This window comes from Cryptotermes secundus, unplaced genomic scaffold (assembly GCF_002891405.2).
Source record: "Cryptotermes secundus unplaced genomic scaffold, Csec_1.0 scaffold1045, whole genome shotgun sequence".
NCBI classification, from domain to species: domain Eukaryota; kingdom Metazoa; phylum Arthropoda; class Insecta; order Blattodea; family Kalotermitidae; genus Cryptotermes; species Cryptotermes secundus.
Window position 1 is genome coordinate 40351 of NW_019740665.1, and position 25268 is coordinate 65618.

Consider the following 25268-nt stretch of genomic DNA (forward strand, 5'->3'; position numbering starts at 1 on the left):
CCCCCCCCCCCGGTTTTTTCCTGGGGAAAGAATCTAGAAAAGTTTTCTTTCAAACTTAGTTTAAGCCATTTTAATAATAATTCGAATCCCCGGTTTGACCTGCCCCCTCGGCGCTGGTGGTTGCATACGAGTCTCTTATCTTGTGACGTAACGTGCCTTTTTAACCACAGATGTTCATTCTGTTGAATATAAATATACGTGGTAGAGTTATTAATTTCGTGGAATGTGCTTTTATCGCGTTATATTACAAGGTATTCACATACACTTACGCAGATCCACATCGGCCCACAAAATAGTTGCCGTTGGCCGCTATGCAAGTCTGCCAACGTTGATAATAGCTGTCGAAAACATTGCTGAAACATATTGGCAGTAAATTCCCGTACGACGCTTTGCGGCCATTCCACGAACTTATTGACTGTGGTAGTACAGTGCGTACAATCAAGTGCGCACCGCGGCTGCAATTTGCCGTGAGTCATACCACCGCAGAACGGATGCAACTCCTCCCCGCGACTGCAGTGCTCCTACGCCGATGGTTGCATAATCGGAACCCGAGGTTGCATTAAACAGTCAGTCTTTGTCTTGCTGTGGAAGTGGAGTGGAATGTTTACAGCTGTCGACAGACGGTGGAAATGAAGTTCACTATTAAACAGCGTGTGTTTATTGTCGAAACTATTGCAAGGAAAAACATTTACAGAAAATTCGCACGTAGGTTTCGTCAGAAATATCCTGACTCGCCAGTTCCCACAAAGTCGTGTGTAAACAGGCTTCTGAAAAAGTGGCGGGCCACAGGTTCAGTGAGTGACAAGAAGAAGCAATCGAAGAGAACTGTGCTGACTGAAGAAAAGGTTAAGGATATTCAGGCAAGATTACAGATCAGTCCTCGAAAATCGTTAAGACGCTTAGCACAGGAAACTGGTGTTTCGCTAGGATCTGCTCGCACAGCCACAAAGTTAATCAAATTTCGCCCGTATAAAGTAACAGTTGTGCATGAGCTGAAAGAACCAGATCATGCAGCAAGAATTCGTTTTTGCAACTGGCTGCTGCAAAATGTACACGATGGAATAGTGGATCCTCAGCTTCTATTCATGACTGATGAAGCGTGGTTCCACGTTGGTGGCCACGTCAATGCACAAAACGTAAGAATATGGAGCAATGAAAATCCTCACGCTATACAGCAAGTGCCATTACATAGTGAAAAGGTGGGTGTGTGGTGTGCTGTAAGCCCGCGGCGAATCATTGGCCCCATATTTTTCCACGATACCGTGAACTCTGATCGGTACATTAATGACATACTGAATCCCTTCTTCGATCAGTTGAATGCCGAAGAAAGACAATACGGGTATTTTCAGCAGGACAACGCTACAGCACATACGGCTAATGCATCCATGGTCGCAATACAGGAAGTGTTTGAAGACAGAATTGTCAGTAGAGGACTGTGGCCTCCCAGATCCCCAGATCTCAGTATTTCTGATTATTATCTTTGGGGCAACCTGAAGCAAAAAGTCTACAAAAATAATCCCCGCAGCATTGATAGTCTTCAAAATGAAATTACACGCGTAATTCATTCAATTACCGTCGACGAACTGCAGAGAGTGTCGCGTAATTTATTTGTGAGATGCGCGGCATGTTTGCAAGCAGAAGGAGGTCACTTTCAGCACCTGTTATAAACCACGGTAAGTTATCTTTTTACTGTATTCTTATAAATGTGTGCATGTAGAGCAACTGATGGACGGAGACTCAGCGACACCACTACACTCACGCTATCGGGGAACGGCACTGCAGTCGCGGGGAGGAGTTGCATCCGTTCTGCGGTGGTATGACTCACGGCAAATTGCAGCCGCGGCGCGCACTTGATTGTACGCACTGTATATAAAGTGACATACTCTGCCATCAAAGTTTTCGAACGTCTTTCTGAGAGCCTTGAATATTTAGCTGTAGTGACTCATAGTGGAAGGTGCAGGCCTCTTACACACGTACCGAGAAGGCGGCGCACAGCTCTCAGCCGACCACATGTTAGGTCTCCCTATCTCCCCACCGGTAGCAGCGCACCACTAATAAAAGGTGTCTTCGATGTTTAGTCGTATAATCGACTCTCAGAGGAGACGTTCAGTTAGCCTTTATTTATTTTATCGTCACCGGAACGTATGAATATCTCACCCGATCTCAGCGTACAGTTGATTCTAACTGCAGCCCACGGCACCACGGTAAAAACCCCGGGACATGTGTAGGAGGCCAAACGTGTGAGACTGAGGATACCACTGCGATGGCTGAAGACACTCGCGGGGCAGGCACTTTGGCTTTTCCGTTATCATTCATGTAACCGGGGGCGGTATCGTGCAGCTGATAATACCATCAGTAAATTAGGGTTTGATTTGTTTAATTAAGCACTGCTACGAAGGGGTATGAATATAGCCCCGCCCTTCTTGACCATATCACTAGGTGAAAGAAAGTGGCCAGCGTCACCCTGCTGCCGCTTTACCCTCGGCGATGGAGCTTCCGGTACTGATTGGGTAGGAGGCGGGCTGGGCCCCACAGCCGGTCTGGACACCGTGGGAAAGAGAAAAATCTTTTGTCCCTGATGGGAATCGTAGCTCTCTGATCTATCCCTTAGTCTCCTCACTATACTGACTTGAGCTATCCCGATAAACATTTTAATACAGCCTGCTATGAGGCGTGACGTTGTGAGAATAATGTTTAGAGATTCATTTCGTATCGCGCAGGAAACGTTGTGTCTGACTACAGAGTGTTGTATTGTCTTGATCAATTTACGGATATAAAACCTTTCGTGTATACGCTTGTTGTAATGCATTACCATCAAACCCAAAATTCTATAACGCCCTAGATTTGAAGACTTACTCTGAATACTGGAATTGATCTGTATTTGCCGTGTCGGATTTGAGCTTCCCACAGCTGAGGCTATGAAGAGCTATTTGTTTTCTGGAATATAAAGCCGTGTAGTCTGGTGAAAAGCCAACCGACGTTTCTTGAAGACCATATCACGTGCATCTTCAGGGTGGAAGAGCCCACTTTAAAGGCTGACGCGGGCCTAATTTTAGTACTCTTGTGCTGGACTGTTTAAATTTTGAACTACCAAGAACGTTATTCGGGTCACATGGCCATGGACGCTGACACATCTCGAAGCACGCACTTGCGATTGCTATTTTTCCGTCCTTTTCTCAGTTCTTCCCACTTTCTCACGTGTTCACAGTATCTTGACAAATCGCCTTTTGTAGTTATTAGTTATCAACGCTTGGGAGCAGCACTTTCTTGCAGTTATCTTGTAACGTTTTGAAATACTATCTGACTTCTAGATTTTTCAGAATTTTATTTCAAAATCTAGAGCCCCAGTGTGGCGTGACTGATGAGTTGCGGAGGGCGCGGGGTGTGCTGCAAAATTTATAAATTAAAATCGAATTGATTATAGTCCCCAAAATGTTTGAGATATGTTGCTTAATTTTGTGCCTTTGTATATAATCTTTGTATGTTTTTGTCAGTTGATAACAATATGAAGTTCAGAAAACACTGCTGTAGTGCGATCAATAAAAAATAGTCATAAATGGCTTAAGCATGTGTTTATAAGTTTTCTATTCCCCCCTCCCCATATAGGATCCTGTTGGCGCCCATACTTCCGCGTACACGAACATATACAGGTGTCCCAGGAGTTTGGTGCCATACTTCAGGAGCGTACTGAGGGTTCCCTATAGAACAATTTTGAAATAGGAACCCATGTCCCCAAACGTAAAAAAGCAGCGCTAGGGCGACATTTAAAATCATTTCGTTTAAACTTTGCGCCTCAATGTCGAACTGCATTGCGTAGAGGAGCAGCCATCCACCAGCACTCGTGCCATTGCCAAGATTGTGCGACATCAAAATCAAGTGTTTGGAGGATCCTGCATGACCAACAGCTTTATCCGCACCATCCAACGCGAGTCCATGACGTAGGTCCGTACTACGAGTTCAATTTTGTCAGTGGATACTGAACCAGTGTTTACATCAGCCCAACTTCCTGAATCACGTGTTATTCACAGACAAAGCGCAGTTTACAAGGGATGGCTGGTTCAACTGTCGAAACAGCCAGGTTTGGGCTGACGAAAACCCCAACGTTACTGTAGTTGGTTACCACCAGGCGCAATTTTCTGTCTGGGCGGGCATCATTGGCGATCACCTGATTGGGCCTTTCATCCTACCACCGCGACTCAATGGGCCCTTTTACAAGGTGTTTCTGGAACGTATCCTTCAGACTTTGCTAGAAGACGTGCCACTGATTGTGCGGAGGCAAATGTGGATACAGCATGACGGAGCGCCGGCACACTTCAGCGTTGTATCACGAGACTACCCGGATGCTGCTTTTCATGGTCGTTGGATAGGAAGAGGAAGCCCAGTGCCTTGGCCACCCCGATCCCCAGACTTGACACCTCTGGACTATTTCGTCTGGGGCCATGTGAAAAACCTGATCTACGACACGCCTGTGGATAATGAATTCGAGCTGTTGGCCAGAATACTTGTTGCATGTGACGTGATCCGTGAGACACCTGGAATATTTGAAAGGGTGCGCCAAAGTTTCTTTCGTTGATGTTACGTATTCATTGAAAATGGAGTGCGCCAATTCCAACATCTACTCTAGCAGGTGAGTCTTGAGAGTTTGAAGGGGGTAAAATGCATGTGCATGCTCTTCGACATTGAGGCGCCAAGTTTAAACAAAATGATATTAAATTCCGCCCTAGCACTGCTGTTTTACGTTTGCGGTTTCAGAGTTGTTCTATAGGGAACCCTCAGTACGCTCCTGAAGTATGGCACCAAACTCCTGGGACATCCTATATATTTCCTCGTTATTCCACACGTAGGCAGATTTAAATTAACATTTCTTGGTAACTGAGTTACAGTTTTTTTGTATAAGACTACGGTAAAAAGGTAAAGGTATCCCTGTAACAGGCCGTGGAGGCCCATAGGGTTGTGAGATGTTGAGGTTCCCACATTTTCTAGACAATCGGCTCACAGATCGCGGCAAGGTTGTCAGCCCTACGCGCCGGCCGCCCTTTACCCCTAAGAATATTCCTGGTACTCATTTCCGTTAGAGGCTGAGTCGAACCCAGGGCNAGGGCCATAGTGCGGCTGGAAGGATTAGGTCAGCCGAAAATAAAATCCAATGACATCATCGAGAATTGAACCCGCGACCTTCCGGCTTGTAGGACAGTGCCTCTACGCTACCGAAGGCTACGGTATTTCTTTCAAATAATCTTAAATATTTTATCGTCTTTCAAAGTCTTCCCATGAATTTTTTCGAATAACAGTCAATAATATTGATATATCAGTCCGGGGGTAGTATTGCCAGTATTATGACTAGGCGACGGACTGGACGACCGAGAAATCAGGGTTCAGTCCCGGTCGTTGCAAGATAGTTTTATTACCTCTGTAGCAGTGAGACCAGCTTACCCAGTTCCTTATCTAACAGGTACAGCGGGCTCTTTCACCGTGTTAAAGCTGACCACGCACCTCCGTCTGATACCTAAGAATGCGTGTTCGTGGCTAGGTGCTAAATTAACCGTTGGTGTAACTACACTTTTGACTTTCTGTATTTTACTTTAATCTTTAGACGAAATTCTATTTAGGAAGACCCTTGGCCTTCAGTGCGTAGACGAATTTAAGTAGGCCGCAGATTTATTAAAACGGACCTCAAACATTATCAGCCCTGCAAGCTTTATCGCACCCCTCTCTCCCCTGACTCTCTTGCCGCTTAAATCTGCTGTGCTTATCGTAGCTTAGGGCCCCGCAAAGTCTTCAAAGCCCCGGTTAGGTACTCAGCATTGGCTGCAGTGAATGACGTGATCCACTCAGCATTGGCTGCATTGAATGACGTGGATCCACTCAAACATTGGCTGCAGTGAATGACGTGTCGAAATGCAGTTCCCCTTACCCGAAGCGAGATAATCCGACAATGCCAAAGGCATTGATGCGATAGAAGCAAGATTGAATTATGTACTTGCTGGGTTGGTGTAGCGGTAACGGAAACGTATTCGGGAGATTCTGTGTCCGTATCTCGCCCGGAACACCCGCTATCTTGGTTGAGTATTTTTCGTGGTTTTTCCGCAGCCCCTCCATGCAGATGCTAGGATAGTACCTTTGGTCATGAATGCATATTTCCAAATCCTTCATACAGCTAATCATTCGTTTTACCATTCGACTGTATAGGGTCGAAATCCTGACAGTGCCATAAAATAATTCACAAAAGGCCGCCGTGCGTAGCACTTACAAGAAAACCAAACGTGTTGCACAGCGAAGCAGCGTTACGGGACTATCGTTTACGCCAGTTTGATAACAATCTCTCCAGTAGGCACCGGTGCAAGTAAATGAGTCATCGATCTCCTCACGAGAAGTGCGATGCACTTTGATGAGCAAGCGACGACGTATTGTGCAATCGGTTGTCGCGTCAGTAAATCAACCGTACGAAGGATTACAAAGGCTGAACTAGGTATCTGTGAAATATGAGCTTTTATGATCCTCTTGCGTCGGTGACTATTAAGCTTAACTGTTGCCTGTGATGTTAGATAGAGGCAAGAGGTTACTCCGAAGCGTTAGTTAACATTCTGCTAGACCAGACCACACGGCTTCACAATCGAGAACTCTGTAATTTTCTAAATGGTGGCAGTATTTAAGTCATCAGGCTAGTTTACAGTTAGGTCCTTGCATGCACCCCACGCGGTGCCCCGAAGGATAAGCGCGTACAGCCCATTTCTAGAAAGTGGGGCGGTTGATCCTGTTTTACCTGTTATCGCCTAGAATAGACTTATGAAGCGCAGCTAAGTTATATTTTAATTAAATATTAAAGAATGGTCTGGTTGAAGTAAACGGTAAAATAAAAATATTGTAGCGTGTATACCGTTACTACTGACCGCCTCTGTGGTCTAGTGGTCAGAGATCCTGGCTACAGAACCAGAGGTCCGAGGTTCGATTCCCGGAGCTACCAGATTTTCTGAGAAGTGGTGGGTCTAGAACGGGGTCCATTCAGCCTCGTGAGGATAATTGAGGAGCTACTTGAATGGAAAAGTAGCGGCTCCGGTCTACAAAACCAAAATTAACGGCCGAGGGGATTCGTTGCGTTAACCATGTGACACCCTCTATCCGCTAAAGTTGACACTGACTTTCCCGACAAGCGGCAGTTGCTCAGTTGGTATAGTTCACTTGTGGACTAAAGACACAATGTTGTGTGTGTTATATATTTAATGGAAAAAAGGATAAATAATTGGGCCTAACTATAGTGTCCGCAGCTGGGTAGGTGTTTCACTGATGGTGAGTAGAATTTTATCAGTCATATTTGTGAATATGCTACAGTGTCTCTTACAACATCCAGTAGTTTTGTCACTCCTGAATATTGGTCATTGTCATCCTTCATTTGGCTGAGCACTGTCAGTTGATCCCAACATGACTGGTCACGCCATAAGAACAGTAAAATCCTAGATTATATGGTGCTATACCAGTATGTGCATATGTTTCATATAGTTTAAACAGGTTGAGATTCATAATATGTTTCTCCTGGTGTTCTCAAACATTTTTAAATGAAGAAATGATAATTTTTTTCTCTCAAACTACCCTATAAATAAACTCTATGGAGGTTTGTGCTGTTACAATTTCCTTTATTGGTTTTCATGTTCAGTTGTAAGGGGTCAGTTATAAGCCTGCTTTCCATAATTCAAAATGGGCTTGTAATTTCTTTAGTGTCTGTGTGTCTGCCTGTCAGTCTGTGTTTTATAGGAATTTGCTAAGCTGGTTGTACTTCCAGTGCAGATATTTCATCTGTTGAATCTTTTAGGTACTGGTTTGACTAAACCGGTATGAACTGGCGCCAGCACTTTTCCTGGCTACATGGAATAAGATCAGGTAACATGGTGTGTTAGCCTAGTCCCAATTCTATGGCAAAATTTCCCCACACATTCCTGCAGAACCACATTTCCCATGTAATTCATGCAGAATGCTTTTGTTGGACACTATATTGAATTGTGTCGACTCACTGTGATAATCAATACATAACATACAATATTGCAGCATGAATGCATGCTCATAAATGTATGGAAAATCCAAACTGCTTTGTTGATAGTGTTTTGTGCAGTGGAACTGCAATTTAGTGATCCTGCATGCAATGTAGGAACCTTCAGCTGTGGATAAAGAATTTGCAGTGTATTTGATTTATTTCATTTTGGTCCGTCACACTAACAGTTACAATTATAAAAGACAAGTCCGTCCAATGTGACTATTTCAGTTTTCTCACTTGATGATTCACTAGNAAAAACGTTGTTAAAAATTAAAATACATAAACCATACAGTTTGTGTCAATAACCCCTGTCGTCTCTCTTCAAGGTGGCCGATGTTGTGCATCCTATGTAACTTGAGTAGGGAGATTCTTAATATTGTCCATTATGATTTCTTGGCCCGCTGTGCTGTTTCGATCCAAATGGATCGAAACATATAAGGCTATTGAATCATCAAGTGAGAAAACTGAAATATTCACATTGGACGGACTTATCTTTTATAATTGTAATTTGCAGTGTTGTCAGATTATTTCAGTTCCAATCAATGACACATGCAAATGCAACCAAGAATGGTGTAGTGGAATATAGCTTGCAAAGGAACCATGCATTTCCTAGTGCTTCTGGCTAATAGTGACTTAGCCATTGGTGTTTGAGCCACACAGCACTGATATGAAGGGTTGTTAAATCACTGCCAGATTGTAGAATTTTATTTGGATTTACTGGTGGTGCTCAGCCAAAGCAGATTCTTCTAACCAGTAGACAGGGAGTGAGACAATCTCCTTTGTAAGAAGGTGCACTCTACAGTATAGCGTTATGTTATCAACATGATTTGATCTGTGGTAAATAGGTATCTATGCCAATGACAGATTTAAAATTGCATTTGTAAATCCTTGTATGCTTCAGTACTGTTATTATTTTAGGATTTGAATTGTATAATGTGTAGACACTCATGAGTAACCAGTGTAGTTAGCTGAATTTGTTCTGTGAGTCCATTTGTAGTAGAGGAATTTTTTTTATGCCTGCTTGGATCCTTTCTGTGCATAAACGTAATTATGTCCAGTTACTAATACACATTTTATAATCCATTATTATTGATCTGTGAACATAATACTTTACTGTCTTACAGAATATGGCTGCTGGACTGCTAATGGCTGTATGTGCTGCCATCACAGTAAGTAATTTTTATTTATGATTCATTTTTTAACTATCACAGTTTGTATTTATTACATTAATTTGCTGAATGTTAATTAACATGCTCCATTGGTAATTTCTACTACATGGAAATTTTCACTGAAAGTAAAATGCAGATATTTGATCTGACCAATAATAATTGAATTTGCTGTTGGACATTTAGTTTTTTCTGCTTGAAATGTAAAAGGGACTGATATATAAAAATGAAACATCCCTGCTCCAACTCTAATGCATTTTTGTGGATAATATTTTGATGATTATCAGCCAAGTACATGAATATATACCTTTGTGTTCAGTAGCATGTTTGTGGGCTGTGCACTTAACCTTAACCAAGACATTTACACTAAACTCTGATACCATCATGTGTTGGTGTTATGCTTTGTCTAAAACATCTTTCGGGGTACATTTTAACTTAAGTATGCAATCTTACAGAGGGTTTTTTTGTGGAGCTATAAAATAAAAGTATATTTGGTATGGTGATTTTCGTTCCAATTAAATGTTGGAAGTAGAATTTAGTAACTTTCTAGTACAGGAATGATGATATCTCACACTCTGGTTATGATGCACCCTTGGAGTTGTTTTAGACACACAGTACATTCTGGCATCAACTGCTTTGCACCCTTTTACCATAAAGCCCACATATTTTACTCCTTACTTGTATATACACAAAGTATCTGAGAAATTATAACAGAAAAATGAACAGTTTCAAACATACAGATGTAGAAAAGTGATATCAAGATAATTTGGGAATTTTATGATTTATTACAAGTTCATGGGTCAGCAGAAATCTCTGCATTTTACAAATATTGCTGAATGCAATTCAACCTGAACCTGATAACTTAGATTGTAAGGAATTTATTATTTATCGAACTGCTTGGAATGGTTCCTAATATGATATCACAGGTATTGTATTTAAGTATAATAGAAAATATTCTTTTCTGGAATGCAAGGAGGAGGAGACGGTATTTAGATGAAAAACATATTTTCTAAACCCCTTCTCTAATCAATTCAACTATTTTGTCAGAGTATTTATTTACATAACAGTTTTGATGACCTAACATTTGAATTTAATTGGGATGGGAGACCAGAGTTTTATTCCTCTGACAGATGAGATTTTTTCTCTTTGCTGTCATTTTTATTTTGGCCCTGGAGCCTACTCAGTCTCTAATTTATTGAGCTTGGGGATCCCTTTCCTTGGGCTGTTTGAGACTGAATTCTTAGTGGTGTAGATACAGGAGGGTCTTTAATATTGTGTAAAGCATCTCTGAAGGTATGTTATACCTTATAGCAGTCTTATGGAAGAAAATTTTCTCTGTGTAATAACTCCACTATGGTGATACTGGTTCCCATTGTGCATTGAGAATAGAATGTACACACTCTAATGATAATGTAATGGTCTACATCATAATATTGCCATCTGTTGAAGTCTCAAGTATTTGAACTTGGAAAAATTGGGTGGTAGGTGATTGTTTTTAAGTTCTTTTAATGGGAACTTTGTGTGAATGCCTGGAGAACATTGCTGAGAGAGAGGGAAGGGGGGGATAAATGTGTATGATTTAAAATATTTAAGTCCTTATTTTCATTAATGATTAATGTTACGTCTTTCTTTGCTATGTAGTGTTAGTAACTGACATGTATACATGAACACTACTCTCTTGTTTTAAACAGGTGTCAGTGAGTGCAGTTGGTATACATGTAAAGGTAAGTAAATCCAGTTGTATCATTCTTGAAAATTCTTTCTGCTATGAACTTGAAGCATGTGGTTTAATGGTTCTTATTTTGTGCCCACATGATAATTGCAATTGTTCTGACAGTTACTACAATTTTTTTTCTTTTCCAAATATTGTTGTCACAAACACTTACATTACACGCAGTGTGTCATTCAGCTACAGTTTTCTGTGAAAGCTATGTACAAATCAGGATTTTAACCAGAGACTTTCTTTTCACTGTTAATAATTTTGGAATCCAGGGGGAGAATTTCTGAACTCACTGGTATGTAATAGCCCAAGTTAATACTATTTAATCCTCTCATATTGTAAGTCCTGAAATTTGATATAGTCAGTTGTAGAGTTAACAATGAACTTTACCGTTTCTGTAGTGTGAAGCAGATCATGAATGTGACAAGTATAACTACTGTTACACGTCAGGATACTGTGTACCATGTACAGACTGTGCATTCTATAAGCGGAAGAACCAGACTTCCTACCCATACTGTGCTAAGGAACCTCTGCAGTGTGGAGGGTGTCTGCCAGGGTGAGTATTATGCTGAATGCATAGTTATAAATTTACAGTTTTATTTCTTGACATGAATGAATGTATAAAGGATGGACCTTCTTGGCCGTAGCACTGCGACCATGGTGATCTATTATACCTACTTTTTAATGGCCTCTGTCTATGCATATAGCACTATTGCGGACCTGTGACTGTGTCCATGAATTTATTAGTGATGGAAAACAATTGGGCAGAATTATCTTGGTTACAGTGAATGAAGTACTTACCTGAAATCCCCCTTCTCCTGAAAGCCTTGTCAGACTCCACAGATACAGTCTCAGATGCCAGACCATAACAGGACATTGGAAGTAAAATATATTGTTCTTCAGGTAGTGCCCATCACTATTTCCAGTAGAATATTAGACTGTCAAAACCAGATTATGTGATGGGCAAAGAAACTGGCCAACTTATCCTAGTGAAATCTAACTGGTTATGTATGTTTCATCTGCTTTTTATCGCATCTTATACAAAATATCATGGCAGCTTTCTCACAAAATGACTTGTATTGTCAGGCCAATCTTACCGATAATACTGTGACTGCTGATAGTGATTGCCATCTCCACCAGCAAGAATCTATACTGGTTCTCCAAAGAATGGGTGTCAGGTTTGGAGAAACGTATTTTTTGGTGGGACCGGGGTCAGCGACACAATGAATTCATTGAGGATTATTATTATTATTATTATTATTATTATTTATTTCATCCATAGATGTAAATAATTACAATTGGACATGTCAAATATCAACAACCTCACATCAAAAATAACATAAGTAAAAAANCAAATAATTCTTAAGTTTCTTCTTAAAAACGTTAAAATTTATTACATTCTTTAATTCAGTTGGAAGGCCATTAAATATTTTGGTTCCCATACTGATCACCCCTCTCTTGCTATGCTCAGTATTAAAAAATTGTACATACAAATTGTGTTTATGAATAGTGTTATAGCCATGAACATCAGAGTATTGGGTGGTATAAATCTTATTTTTTATTATAAACATAGGATCTGAAAAATATATAAGGAAGTAACAGTTAAAATCTTTAATTCATGAAACAGATTTCTACAGGAAATCAAATTTTTAACACCTTTTATCACGCTTACACATTTTATCTGCAGTTTAAATAGAGTTTCAGAGTCCTTTTGCACACCACCCCAAAAAATAATACCGTATTTCAACACGGACTCAAATTTTACAAGATACACACTTCTTAAAACAGTTTGCCTCACTGAGTCCCATAGGGATTTTATCAAATAGGTAGTCTTGCTAAGTTTTTGACATATATTGGGTGTGGGTTGCCCAACTTAAATCTTCAGTAATGCAAATACCCAAAAAATGTTACATCCACCGAACAAACCACCTCATTATTATTTATATAAAAAAGGGTTCTGGTACTTGGAATAGATCTACTTCCCCGAAAAAATAATAATACTGTAACGTTGCGCAACATGTCACAATACCTTTGACTTATCCATGTTTATTATTAAACGATTTTCATAAAACCATTTTTCTAATTGATTCTTTACATTTTGAATTTTTTCATTTAATGATAAAATATTTTTCCCAGTAATCAATATATTTGTATCCTCAGCAAATAGTACTACCTCTGCATTATGTATAACTCGGGGCAGATCATTTATAAATAAGAGTAATAAAAGGTGTCCCAAAACAGAACCTTGAGGTACACCATATTTGATTGCAACGCTTAATTTTTTCATGAATAGTTCTGATGTGAGTGATCCTGGCCACCATAATCTATACATCTTCACCTATACAGTTATTTTTATGAATATTTCCAAAGGATACAGTTTAAAAACAATCTGCATATACTCAAAGAACTGATACAGAATTTTCACAGCAGTGATCAGTGTCAGCGTAGAACCTGCAGCTGCAGTTGTGCAAAATTTCTGATGTTGGCTCCTGATGGTGTACATGTGGAAAATGTGTTCAGACACATCAAATACAGCGAAGTGTTCTATGTCGATGGATAGTTTATGTCATTAGAAATGGGGTGTTTCTTCGAAGGACCCTGGCACTTTTGGTGCCAGTAGGCTTACTGAGCAGGAGTCTGTCCAGTGATGAATTAAAAATGGAATTAAGTTCAAAGACTGGATTGTAGGAGGTTGCATATGACGACTTACAGAAATTTCTTTAAATAATTGTATAATCATTGTCAGAAATAGTTGCTGAAGGAGGAGCTGGAACAGATCAGTCAGTGTAGGAAGAGGCTACATTCTGGATAGCCATGGTTCAATTCCCTGCAGTGGCAAGAGATTTTTCTGTTCTCCATAGTGGGTTATCTGCTGTTTTGGTGTGTATGCATGCATGGACATTATGAATGTGTGTTACTGAACCAGTTTTTATATCCATAAATCTGTGACTGTACTTTTCATCATATTATCAAAATAAATAGACAAGTTGGTTAACGGGATAAAAGATGATTGATTAAAATGTTAAAATTCTAGTTTGTATTGTAAATTGAATACTCCTGAACTTCAAAATATAATGTGAAATACAGTGCACCAAAAGTTATTAAACTGGGATTTTGCAGTTATAAATCTCTTATTCTACCTCATACATACATACATACATACGCACGCATGCATGCACACATGTACATACATCAGCGTTTCAGAATATTCACAAGTGTGCAACTGGCACTGAAAATAAAACTTGTCAAACAACAGTCACAAGACAATCACAGATAAAATCGCAGAAACATCAATTCAGCCATAGTTAAAATCGAAACTGAATACATCAGATAGATACAATGTTACACATACAATTATACCAACAAGATAATTAGCAATACATAATAATTCTCCTTCCTTAACTTACACTTACACTTAATGTCTATATTAATGCCTACTGTGGGACATCCATCAGTCAGCATGCACTCCCCTTCTATTCCTTAGCTGTTGATCCCGACAGAAGAGCAAAAATTCATCAACAATATATGACAGATTATGTATTAGGACATCTCTTATTTCATTTATAAACTGTTTTTTATCATGTACTAAGTTAGATAAATATCCGGGCAGACTGTTAAATATTTTTATGCTCATGCAATGGACCCCTTTCTGCCTCATTGTGAGATGTGATTGTAGGACATGTAAATTTCTTTCTTCGTCTGTTGCATATAAACTATGCAGTTGTATTTTATTACTCAGAAACTTTTGTGTTCTTTTCTAGGTTTGAAGAAGAAATTTTTACAGGAGGGAATGTTAGAGATCTTTGTATTTCTGCTGACTCACCACTGGACGCAAATGATTCACCTACGTCATTAGTTCATATTTATATCATTCTTGGCATCATTGCTGGTGTTTTACTTTGTCTCTTGCTTGCTGTTGTTTTCTTTTTTGCCAGAAGGCTCTGGCTGAAAGGTAATGTTCACCTCCTACTGAGATTTATGTCTTATAATTATTGTTACTGTGGCACCTGGTTATGTAGTTTGTTGAGGCACTATGCTACAAGCTGGAAGGTCATGGCTTCAAGTCCCGATGATGTAGCTTCTTTTCAATTTATCTAATCCATCCAACTGCATTGTGTCCCTGGGTTCAACCCAGCCTCTAACAGAAATGAGTATCAGGAATCTTCCTGGAGCATAGAGGACAGCCAGCACAAAAGGCTGACAACCTTACTACCATCTGTGAACCGATTTTCTAGAGAAAATGTGGGAGCCTCGATGTCTCACAGCCCTATATGCCATCATGACCTGTTACAGGGAAAACTTTACATTTTTTATAATTATGTCATTTTTATGTGACAGCAGTAACAGTTCTTCCAGATTATACATGTATTAACCTGATAACCCATTATACAAATATTTTGCCGGACATTGTCAATACTCCGGAGTTTAACATGCATGTTTAGCTGTTGTTATCAGGTATAGAAGGTGGTCTTACATTGTTAGATTCAGTAGAAAGAGCTAGTCGTGATCAGTGGATAGTGAACAAGTGAACCAGACTAGCTCTTTCTAACAGGGACAGCAGAGCAGAATCCTCCCCTCTGCATCTGACAATGGGAGTGGATCCAATATTTGAAACTTGTATATTGAATGCAACTCAAGAGACATTGACAGTGTCCAGAAAAATATTTATATAAATAATTCAACCATTGTCGCAGACATTTAGTGAATCAGTAGTAACTCATACTACAAAATCAGTTTTGATTTCATAACTTTGGCCCTTGCATTATTAGTAAGATAACCTCAATCGTTCATCAACCACGTGGATTACACTTCTGAAACATTTAATGAGTGGCAAAACCACAGTTGGTGAGACCATGACCTGATAGGAAATTTGGTGTTAAGGGAACCATGAAAATTGTTTATTTCTCCTTAACTACATTTTCTGTTTCTTGTACTAAAACTTTGTGTTGAAGTTTTTACACAAGTTAGTAAGATGCCGTTGAAAAGTAAGAGGAAGCGAAAAGACTGCCTAAATCTGTCAATTGTTATCCTTGTTGTAGGATGTGCCCAGCATGTTCAGGAATGTAGTGATCAGGGATCTGAGAACCCACCTGTGTACACTGAACCACTACTGGAGCTAAGGGACATGGGTGAGTTGTTTGGCACAGCATGCAGAATAACTTGTTCACATAGACTGGCTTGAGTTCCCAATCTTGTGGAAGTATAAACATTGTTCACAACACAGATATTAAAGGCTTTATAGGAGTACAGTCAACTCTCGACTATCTGGGGGGCGGATTAACCGGTTTGCGGCTTAACCGGGGCTACTGAGGCTTTTTTGAGGCTTATATGTTGTTTAATATTCATTCACTTTTGTTTCACATGGCGAGTTGTAACACTGTTTTCGCGCTAGTGTGAACCGAGCTCTGCATTCTTTGGTCCTGTTATGCTAACACAATGTTCTAGGGTAGGGGAGAAAGAATGCAAGGATTTGTGGAAAGTTTCAAGGACAGATACATCGCCCCAGTTAGTATCTTTGTATCGATCTTCAAGTGCATTAGCAAAATGTCAGGGTGTAAAAGGAAGCGTGTTGTGTTAAGTATTCAACAGAAACTTGAAATTATCAATCAGTTGGGAAAAAAGAGGTGTAGTTAAACAATTAGCAATGCAATACAGTATTGGAGAACAAACTGTTCGAGATTTGAAAAAACAAAAGTGAGAATGAGGAAGAGGTGGACAGTGCTGCTCTTAATCATTTGGAATCCTTACTAGACTATCTTGAGAGTGAAGATAACAGTTTATTAAGTGACAAGATAATATTTTGTAGGCTTCATACGGATATCTGTAAAGAGGAAAATGCCGCGAAAAAGCAAACAACAATATTAAATTTTTTGAGTGTTAAGTGTTGGATGTTGTTGAACACTGTGATTGAAATAACTAATTCATACTTCAGTGTAATGTAAAAAAAGTATTAACTAGGCCATGAGATGACATAAAAATGAGGTTGAATAAATTTAAATACAGGTAGGCCTATAGTATTATGAAGGTACAGTATTACAGTACTACTTTTAATAAAATTTGTTTTAACTGGGTTTTCGATTAATCGTGATTTCCATCCCCACCATTATCCCGGATAATCAATAGTTGAGTGTATTTTCCAAACTTTGAAGTATGCCTCATTTTTTGGGAAAGGATGCAGTGTCGGTGTAATGAAAATTGTTACCTTCATTTGTAATTACTGATTTAGCATAAATAGAACAATAATTTGTGTTTAGGGAGATGCTTCATACAGTTTATAGAACACTAAAATGTTAATCCAAATACACTGTTGGAGTCTAACAAGGGCCCATTGAGAAAAATGTGAAAATTCAATTCAGTTCAGTTCAGTTATTTATTTATTTACATGCTTGATTGACAGTGCAAAGGTCAGTTATAAAATAAACAGAAGCAAAAGTAGCAAACAAAGCAAACATACAGACTGAAAGAATTCAGTAAGTACAGTCATGTCATCAATTTTATGGTGAGAAACTCTTATACATACATTCATATTGAATATAATTAATATTTTAATAATCATGAAACTACAGTGATAAAATTGAATGCATAGATATTGAAAACTGTTTTTTTAGTGTATGTATGGAAAATCTGTTATGTATCTGTACGATCTCATCCCATTTGTCATTAACTGGCCCATAACATAGTATTAACAAGTTTTATACCTGGCCACTGTGATTGCTGTGATCCTTCTTGCATCTGTTCTGCCTGGGCTCGAGAATTACTCAGGCTTAGATGGGCAGCTTCCAGTATTTTTTCCCCGTAATTCAGAATGAACACTGCGCTTATGATTTTTCATATATGAGATATTGTAGTAAATATATATTTTGGATGACTTGCCACTGGATGACAGGGAGGTACTGAAAATATCACATTTTTTTTAAAGGAAATTTAGACAAAACTGGCTTCTTTGTACAGACCATAACCTCAACAAACCTCATGGTAGTAAATATGCTATGTAAAACTTGAGGAAAGTTAATTAATCCAGCGCTTTAACAGTTTGCATATGATGCTGTGGGATCCAGCCACAGTGAATCAAACGCTAGCCAATCATTGCAGATCACAGCAGCTCAAATTCCCATTGGTTACGCACTGCATAGCAACAACATAACTTTGACACGCTAGCCATCAATCATAAATCTGAGTACATTTACAGCTACAACTAAACCTGCCGATGATGGTGCTTCTTTGGAAATTCGTGAAACAAGCCTGAAGATCTGTGGGGAGAAGGAGTCTGTTCAACAAGCAGTGCCTTTTACAAATGCTGACTCACCCTACAATGAGTAAGTGCCAGCTTTGACTTTTACCAGCTGTTCCTTGAGATGTTCATGGTTTTCCACAGTCCTTGAAAGAAAATGCCAGGATAATGATTTGAATAGGCCATGGCTACTTCCTTCCAAATCCTTATCAGTTCATTATTTACCAGCCAATCTACCATTTGACACTACATAGTCTTGAAGTACAGCATTGTATTATAAACAACAGAGTACTTCTTGATAAGCAGGTTTTGAGGATAAATATCTGTGGAAAGGAACTTGTCTCCATGACTTGGAGTCAGAAACATAACATTAAGGCTGGGGCCACACAAGCGCACAAAATGCATCTGTTGTAACAAACGTTGTGACATCCGTTGTAGAAATAAACAAGAGAGGTGAATGCTACGCTTTCTTCTGGTTCCATTGCAGACAAAAAACTATGCACGTCATTCTGTAACTGTGTGGTGTCCTCAGCAACGTCCGTCATAAAGTACGTTTGTTGGAACGGACGTACTTCGTGCGCTCGTGTGGCCCCAGCCTAAGTCATTTAAGCCAATCATGTACATTTTTGATACTGCCATTCAGTTAATGGATAGCAGAGATGTTTACACAGATGTCACTGCTGTACTCACCTTGTTGGCTTCTGTTCTGATGTAGAAAATAGTGAAATTAATAGTGCAACATTCAGTTTCATGATCTAAGTCTGTATTAATTTTCCTCCATTCAAGATTTTCCTCAGTATAGTGTTGAAATACATTGTTCTTCCAAGACGTTTTAGATGGAAGTTCCGCTGTAATATCACTTTAAACAGATGACAAAAATCAGTCTGTCGTTGTAAGTGAATGCCCTAAATATGTTTGCCAGCTCACAAAATCAACCCTCCTAAGGTGAGCCTTGTGTGTGTTCATGCTCACACTTTCACATTTCCTGTAGTTGTGTTGAATTTAATCTCATATAAAGAAATGGTTCATATCTTGTACTTAACAGTTTATGTACCTTTTTATATATATATATAAGAGTGTGTGTATGTTCTTATTTAAACAGTTGGGAAGAGATGGGAGAAGCATCAGGAGACAATCCTCCAGCAATTCAGGATGAAGACACACTTGAAATTGTGTGGGTCCCTCCACCGTAAGTCAGGCCTTCCAACATTCTTAAAAGCATGTGTTTCAACAACATTCAAACTTCATACAAATTATCAGTAATACATGACCACTTCATACATCAGCTGAACAGAGACAATATTGCTTGTTCTCATGACATGCATGCTTCAGGTGAATGAGGATAATAAACTCAGTTGTGTACTCATGTAAAAGTAAAGTTGTCCATGTACTCAATTGGGGGTGGGCTTGATAGGCTCCAGCCTTAGTCTGAACGTTATGAAGAAGTGAAGAGTCTCTTGTCTCTCCTGGGAATTGAATTCCAACGTTTTGTGCATCCATCCCATAGCCTTGCTGCTGTATTGATTGAACTGTCATATATATATAAGTAATTCTAATAAGACCTGCATTTAAACACTGTAAAGGTGTTTAAATTTTATGGACCATGTGTTATGTTATAGTAATGGTGCATGTGTGAGGTCTGGCTGTTTGAACATTACATATTTTAAATACTAATACCGTTATCCAACCGCCTCTATGGTCTAGTGATCAGAGTTGTGGCTACAAATCCAGAGGTCTGGGTTCGATTCCCGGTGCTACCAGATTTTCTGAGAAGTAGTGGGTCTGGAATGGGGTCCACTCAGCCTCATGAGGATAATTGAGGAGCTATTTCAAATAGCGGCTCCGGTCTAGAAAACCGAGATTAACGGCCGTGGGGATTCATTGTGCTGACCATGTGACACCCTCAATCCACTAAAGTTGGCACTAACTTCGCCGACAAGAGGTGACCGCTCGGTCAATATAGTTCACTTGTGGACTACAGGCCCCAGAGTTTAATACCATCCCTAGACCCCAAGTTAAAATGTCTACCAGCCCCATGTACCAGGGATTTAGTCACCTGTTCTTTGTTGATAAATGTCTACTTCATGCCGCTGTTCCCATTTAATTCTATTTTACTCATGATTTATTGATCATCCTTCATTTGTTAAAATTTGAAAATGTAATTGCAAATTCACAATAGTTTGGAAGAAATTTTGTTTCATTCTATGTACAGTTCCATGAATAAACACAAATGCAATACATTGCTTTCAGATATTCAATACTGATACTGTTGTTGTAGTCAGCAGTACTTCTGACTACTGGGAAGTCTGTCTTATTTAAACAGAGTTTAAATATTTTTTTATTAACGCGTCATGCATTATTTATAACTGTTAATTTGGACTCTGTCCTTTGTTCCAAGTTTAGTAAAATTTCTGTTTTTTGGAAACAAGTTCAGTTTCCATCTTCAGGTGAGAAAGGTATTGAAACGTACTATATTGATCCTTTTGGTAGAGCTACTCTTGAGTCATGATTTTAGGATTACTTCTACTAAGAATTCTAACGGTAGTTCTTTATTTTATTCATCTGAAGACTGAAATCGATCCAGTTTTCGAAAGAAGGCTGTTGTAATAAACTTAGATGATGGATAAAGTCTGAAGTAATACTTGAGCATTCGTTCATTCAACATACCATGCACATGATAATATGTGCATATCATATCATAATATCATATCATATCATAATATCATATTTTTAATAAAAGTGTGTATATCTTCAGTGGATATGGACAACAGGCATCAGCAAATGTCACAGACAACTCAAACAATGAAGCTGAGGCAAGAGCCAATGAAGTGCCCGATTCAAGCGAAACTGCAAATCCAGCCACTACTCACGATTCAGGACTCTCATCAAACTCCTCTTGTGGAAACTCATCGGGCAGTCTTCCACTACGGCCCTTTGAAGGTATAGGCTCTTCACCTGCAAGTCTCCCTGTCCAGCAACCATTGACAACAGCACATGCTCGAAGTCTTTCTGATGAAGATGTCAGTTCTGATTCTCTTGTGACAAAGCGAGCCAGACGTGATTCTCATACTCAGTCTCTCGATGAAGATGCAGTACCAATGAATGTGGTGGTAATAAATGTACAGCAGTCTACAACTACAGTTCATAAATAGTTCAGAATTGTAACTATATCAGTTTCTTAAATCTTTGAAACTAATTTTTTTAGTAATCTAGCATTTACTGTGCTTCACATTCTCTATTTTGGGAAGCACAGATTGTTTTTATGTAATTAAATATAATTTGTTTTTATGTAATGAAATATAAGTAGACTGCTCGTGTTATTTTGATTAATAATTTTCACCACCATTCAACATTTTTAATCACTGCTGATTATTGACCTTAACAGGTTGACTTCTTTTGACTTGAGAATATATGCCACATTGTGTTTCAATGTGTGGGTTATTGATGTGCCAACAGACTGCTGTGTGCTGTAGCAGATTTATATTACAGGATTTCCCTTGGGGTGGGGGGACATCTTCTGTGGTTATTCTAGCACTAAGATAACCGTCATAAACTTTTCCAATTACAGTCACATTACTTATCCATAATTTTCTTTTTACTGCATCTATATTTTCTAATCTCCTTAAAGACAATCCCGTTAAAGCAGTCTCTCACTAAGAATCTGTTTCTCAAGGGCTTAATACAAGAGTGTTTAATTTTACTGAAGTGAACCCTCTCAAGCTGGACAGGTGTATGTGCAGATCTGTATGGGAAGGAATGCAATTAATGGATGTTAAATGAAAACGTTTATTAAAAATGTGTAATGTGTAAATTTAATTTTACAAACTGTGATGATAGATTTTGATGAAAGAGACTTAGAATTTCTGTTTTCCATGATAGCATGGTGATCGATTTGAGGAAAACAGAAATTATTTTTATTATAATTATACTTGCAAACATTTTAAAACTAGACTATGTCAGTGATACATAATATAGTAGCCATTTGAAAGTGGAACTGGCTTATACTCTTCCAAGAAATGGTTTATAAAGCATATTACTTTCTGTTCTCATTTATAGTAGAATGGACTAATCTTGACATGTTCATTCTGCAAGTTTTATTCATTCATATACATTTACATCTTATTTTTATGCATAATCCTACTTTGTCAGTTTTTGAGCTTCAAAATTTGGATATAATGTGGAAAATTTTGGAATTTCTAAATGTGCCGTAAGTTGTATGTTCTCTTTCCCCACCAAGTCCATACTACTGTTGTGTGAAATGAGCAGCAGACAAAGCAGAAGTCATTCTATGTTACATACTGACCACAGAGGTTATTAGTTGAAATTATGTGACTAGGATTTTAATATAATTATCACTGATATGAAGCAAATGTTAATTCTGTATTATTGTTACTGATTTCACTTGTTCCAATTTAACATAATAGGTTGTAGAATGTTAGCTCTTTTTTTTACAGTTTCGCCCATGTTGGCATAAATTGCATGATGGTAAGTTGGCACTGTTGATGTTATTATCCACAGTGCACATTTCTTTAACATAAAGTGATTTCTATAATAGAGCCATTTTCAGGAAAAGAAAACATTATCAGCAGTTCATTAGTATTCCAGAGCACATTGGTAGTGTTGTTCATCTCCATGACATGCATCTGATCAGCATGATTATAATCATAAGAAACAAACTCTCTGAAGTGTTTTTAAGTTTAATGCTTTTAAGAATTTTGATATTTGAATAATGTGTTTGTTTAGTGCCTAAGGGGTTTTTGTATTTGTAAGGATTACAAAACTTCTTAGATCCTTAAAAGTTGCCTAGATGTTTAAACTATTTCAAAAATTTTAGACATTGGTTAAATTTTGGAGCATATAATAGTGTTACAGCTGAAATACTTTATTTACCCAAATGCAACATGAGCTTGATGTGCAGAAGAGGAAAATTGTGTCAATTATTTCATTCAATAAAAAGTAAAATCTTCTCATGATTATTTACAGGTGTGCCCAGTTAATAGCTCGCTTTATGCAGTTCAGTATTGCTTTAAACTTTTACTGAATTGGCATTAAAGTCATCCTTTGTACCATGTTACTTCATATTTACATTTGAAAGAAATTACTAGTGTTATCATTTTCTTCCTACCACCATTTAATTTCTCTAGTTTTGCCGATTAGAAAACTGTGATGTCGTCATTCAGTACTTTAATGCAGGTATCTACAATAATATCCTCAAGCTGACCTTTCCCTTCAGTATCTCCCTGACAAATTTGACTGCACTTCCCAATCCTGTAACACTACTGATACTGTAGAAATATTGTTTTCCAGGCAGGATTGATCTCTGAATATGTAGTGTTGTTAAAAATACACTTTTGTTCAGATAGAAAATAGTCATCTTGCATTCGGGTAAATATATCTTCTTGCAGCTGATTATTTTATGAGTACAGAATATTTTTTAGTCAGTACTTACTATTTGAAATGTTGATTATAATATGTGTGTTCAGTAGATTCCTTGATTATCTGCAATAATTGAGGGGAAAACTACTGTAAATAATTAGAAATAACGTTCATATATATCTTTAGAAAACAATTTATATATCAGTATTAAGTGAGACATTCGTTTTAATTGTTATGCTCAGATTGTATTAAGGGAGTGTTCTCTGTAATTAAGATATTGTTACATGATTGAGTGACTACAGACAGAATTTGGATTGGTAATCGGATTTATTGGACTCCTTTAAAGATGCAGCTTGGGACTACACAATTCACTGTCACATAAAGACCAGTGTTCTCAGTCAGTCTTCACTGCTCTGCTTGGTAACAGCTTCCAACAGTGGACATTCCTCTGCCCCCAGGCTCATGTCCTTGCAGGCTTGCAGCCATCTCACACCAACCTCTTGCTCTTCTAACTGCCATCTCAAGACTGCCTCATACTCAAAGTCAAAATCACATTGTGACTGACAATCAGCCAGCCAATCAGTCTAGGTGTCAAGCCCGATATGGTGCTCATGACCAGATATTTATTACTGTTACACAGTTAACAGTCTTGTTGTTGTAGGGTGCCCTCTCTGACAAGAGGACGGGTTTGTCTTTTGTCAGTCATTATCTGCAGTAGTAAGTCATTTGTCATAATGTAAAAGATGTTTACATTTTACATATTAAACATGTCAGAAACGTATATACAATATCTACAGGACCTCTGTCAGTCCAGGATCAGTACAGCAGATTTTGCCCTATTTCTAGTAGCTTCTGCTACTTCATAATGGCAGCTGATACTATGAGGTACTCATTATATAAACTTGGTACAGACTGCACGAAAAACACCACTTCCAACAGTTACTCCATTGTTGCGTGTTACACGACCGTTACGTAGCAGTGGCTGTTTTCCTGATGCCGCAGTTCTTGCTGTGAGCAAATATGCCACAATATAAATAATGGTGTCTCACATACAACATTTATCCAACATTCTTCTCTGAAGTTTAACTACATGAGTATACTAAATTATTGGAGTTAATATGGGTTTTCACATAATGGATGAGCTACTGATTAGATGTTGAAGTATCATAGTAGCACAGTGGGTTAATAATGGACTGTGAGGTTCACACAAGGACGAAGTATTGCACAACATTCTCATTGAAAGTGATACACATTGCAATCACATTTTAGGCAAGGGATGATTCCTGAAGACCTGCCATAATTCAAGACTAGTTTTCTCATTCTTGCCAAAATTTTGAGATTCAGATTATTTCATACTTGATGCTTAAAATTAGACTTTAATAATATTATTTTATATTAAGCTATTTGAAATGTGCACAAAATGTACCTGTGAAACCAGTTGGACTAATTAAAATGTGTTTCATGAAACTTGCAAGTTAAATCTGCATAGGTAAACATTTGATGCCTTTCCTATTTAATATGGCCAGAAATACTGTCATTGTCATTTCTTTTGTGGAATTGTCCTTTTGTTACTGATGTGCCTCCTGTTGTGATCTGCTATTTTCTGGCCATGTTTTTGGTGCCTTCCTGTCTGTCTACATTGGGTATTCAGACTTGTCTTATGCTTCAAACACTGCTACATTATTTACCTTTTGTGTGGTACATTTGTTTGACACATGAAAAATGTTTGAAATAGCCGTATTTTGTTCA

The 25268-nt window shown here is 38.5% G+C and overlaps 1 protein-coding gene across 2 annotated transcripts in view; it reads left to right on the forward strand.

Moving 5' to 3' along the window:
- LOC111872573 overlaps positions 1-23841 on the forward strand; it is a 26164-nt gene extending 2323 nt beyond the window's left edge. The window contains exons 2-10 of one of the 2 annotated variants that reach the window (XM_023866622.2): positions 7808-7875; positions 9151-9195; positions 10884-10916; positions 11314-11468; positions 14674-14864; positions 15952-16041; positions 18102-18228; positions 19246-19332; positions 20899-23841. In XM_023866622.2, coding sequence (XP_023722390.1) covers positions 9154-9195; positions 10884-10916; positions 11314-11468; positions 14674-14864; positions 15952-16041; positions 18102-18228; positions 19246-19332; positions 20899-21295 — 1122 coding nt within the window. In that variant the 5' untranslated portion in view covers positions 7808-7875; positions 9151-9153 and the 3' untranslated portion in view covers positions 21296-23841. The remainder of the gene's footprint in view (positions 1-7807; positions 7876-9150; positions 9196-10883; positions 10917-11313; positions 11469-14673; positions 14865-15951; positions 16042-18101; positions 18229-19245; positions 19333-20898) is intronic. The other variant, XM_023866621.2, reaches the window with a different exon arrangement.
- The last annotated feature ends 1427 nt before the right edge of the window (positions 23842-25268 follow it).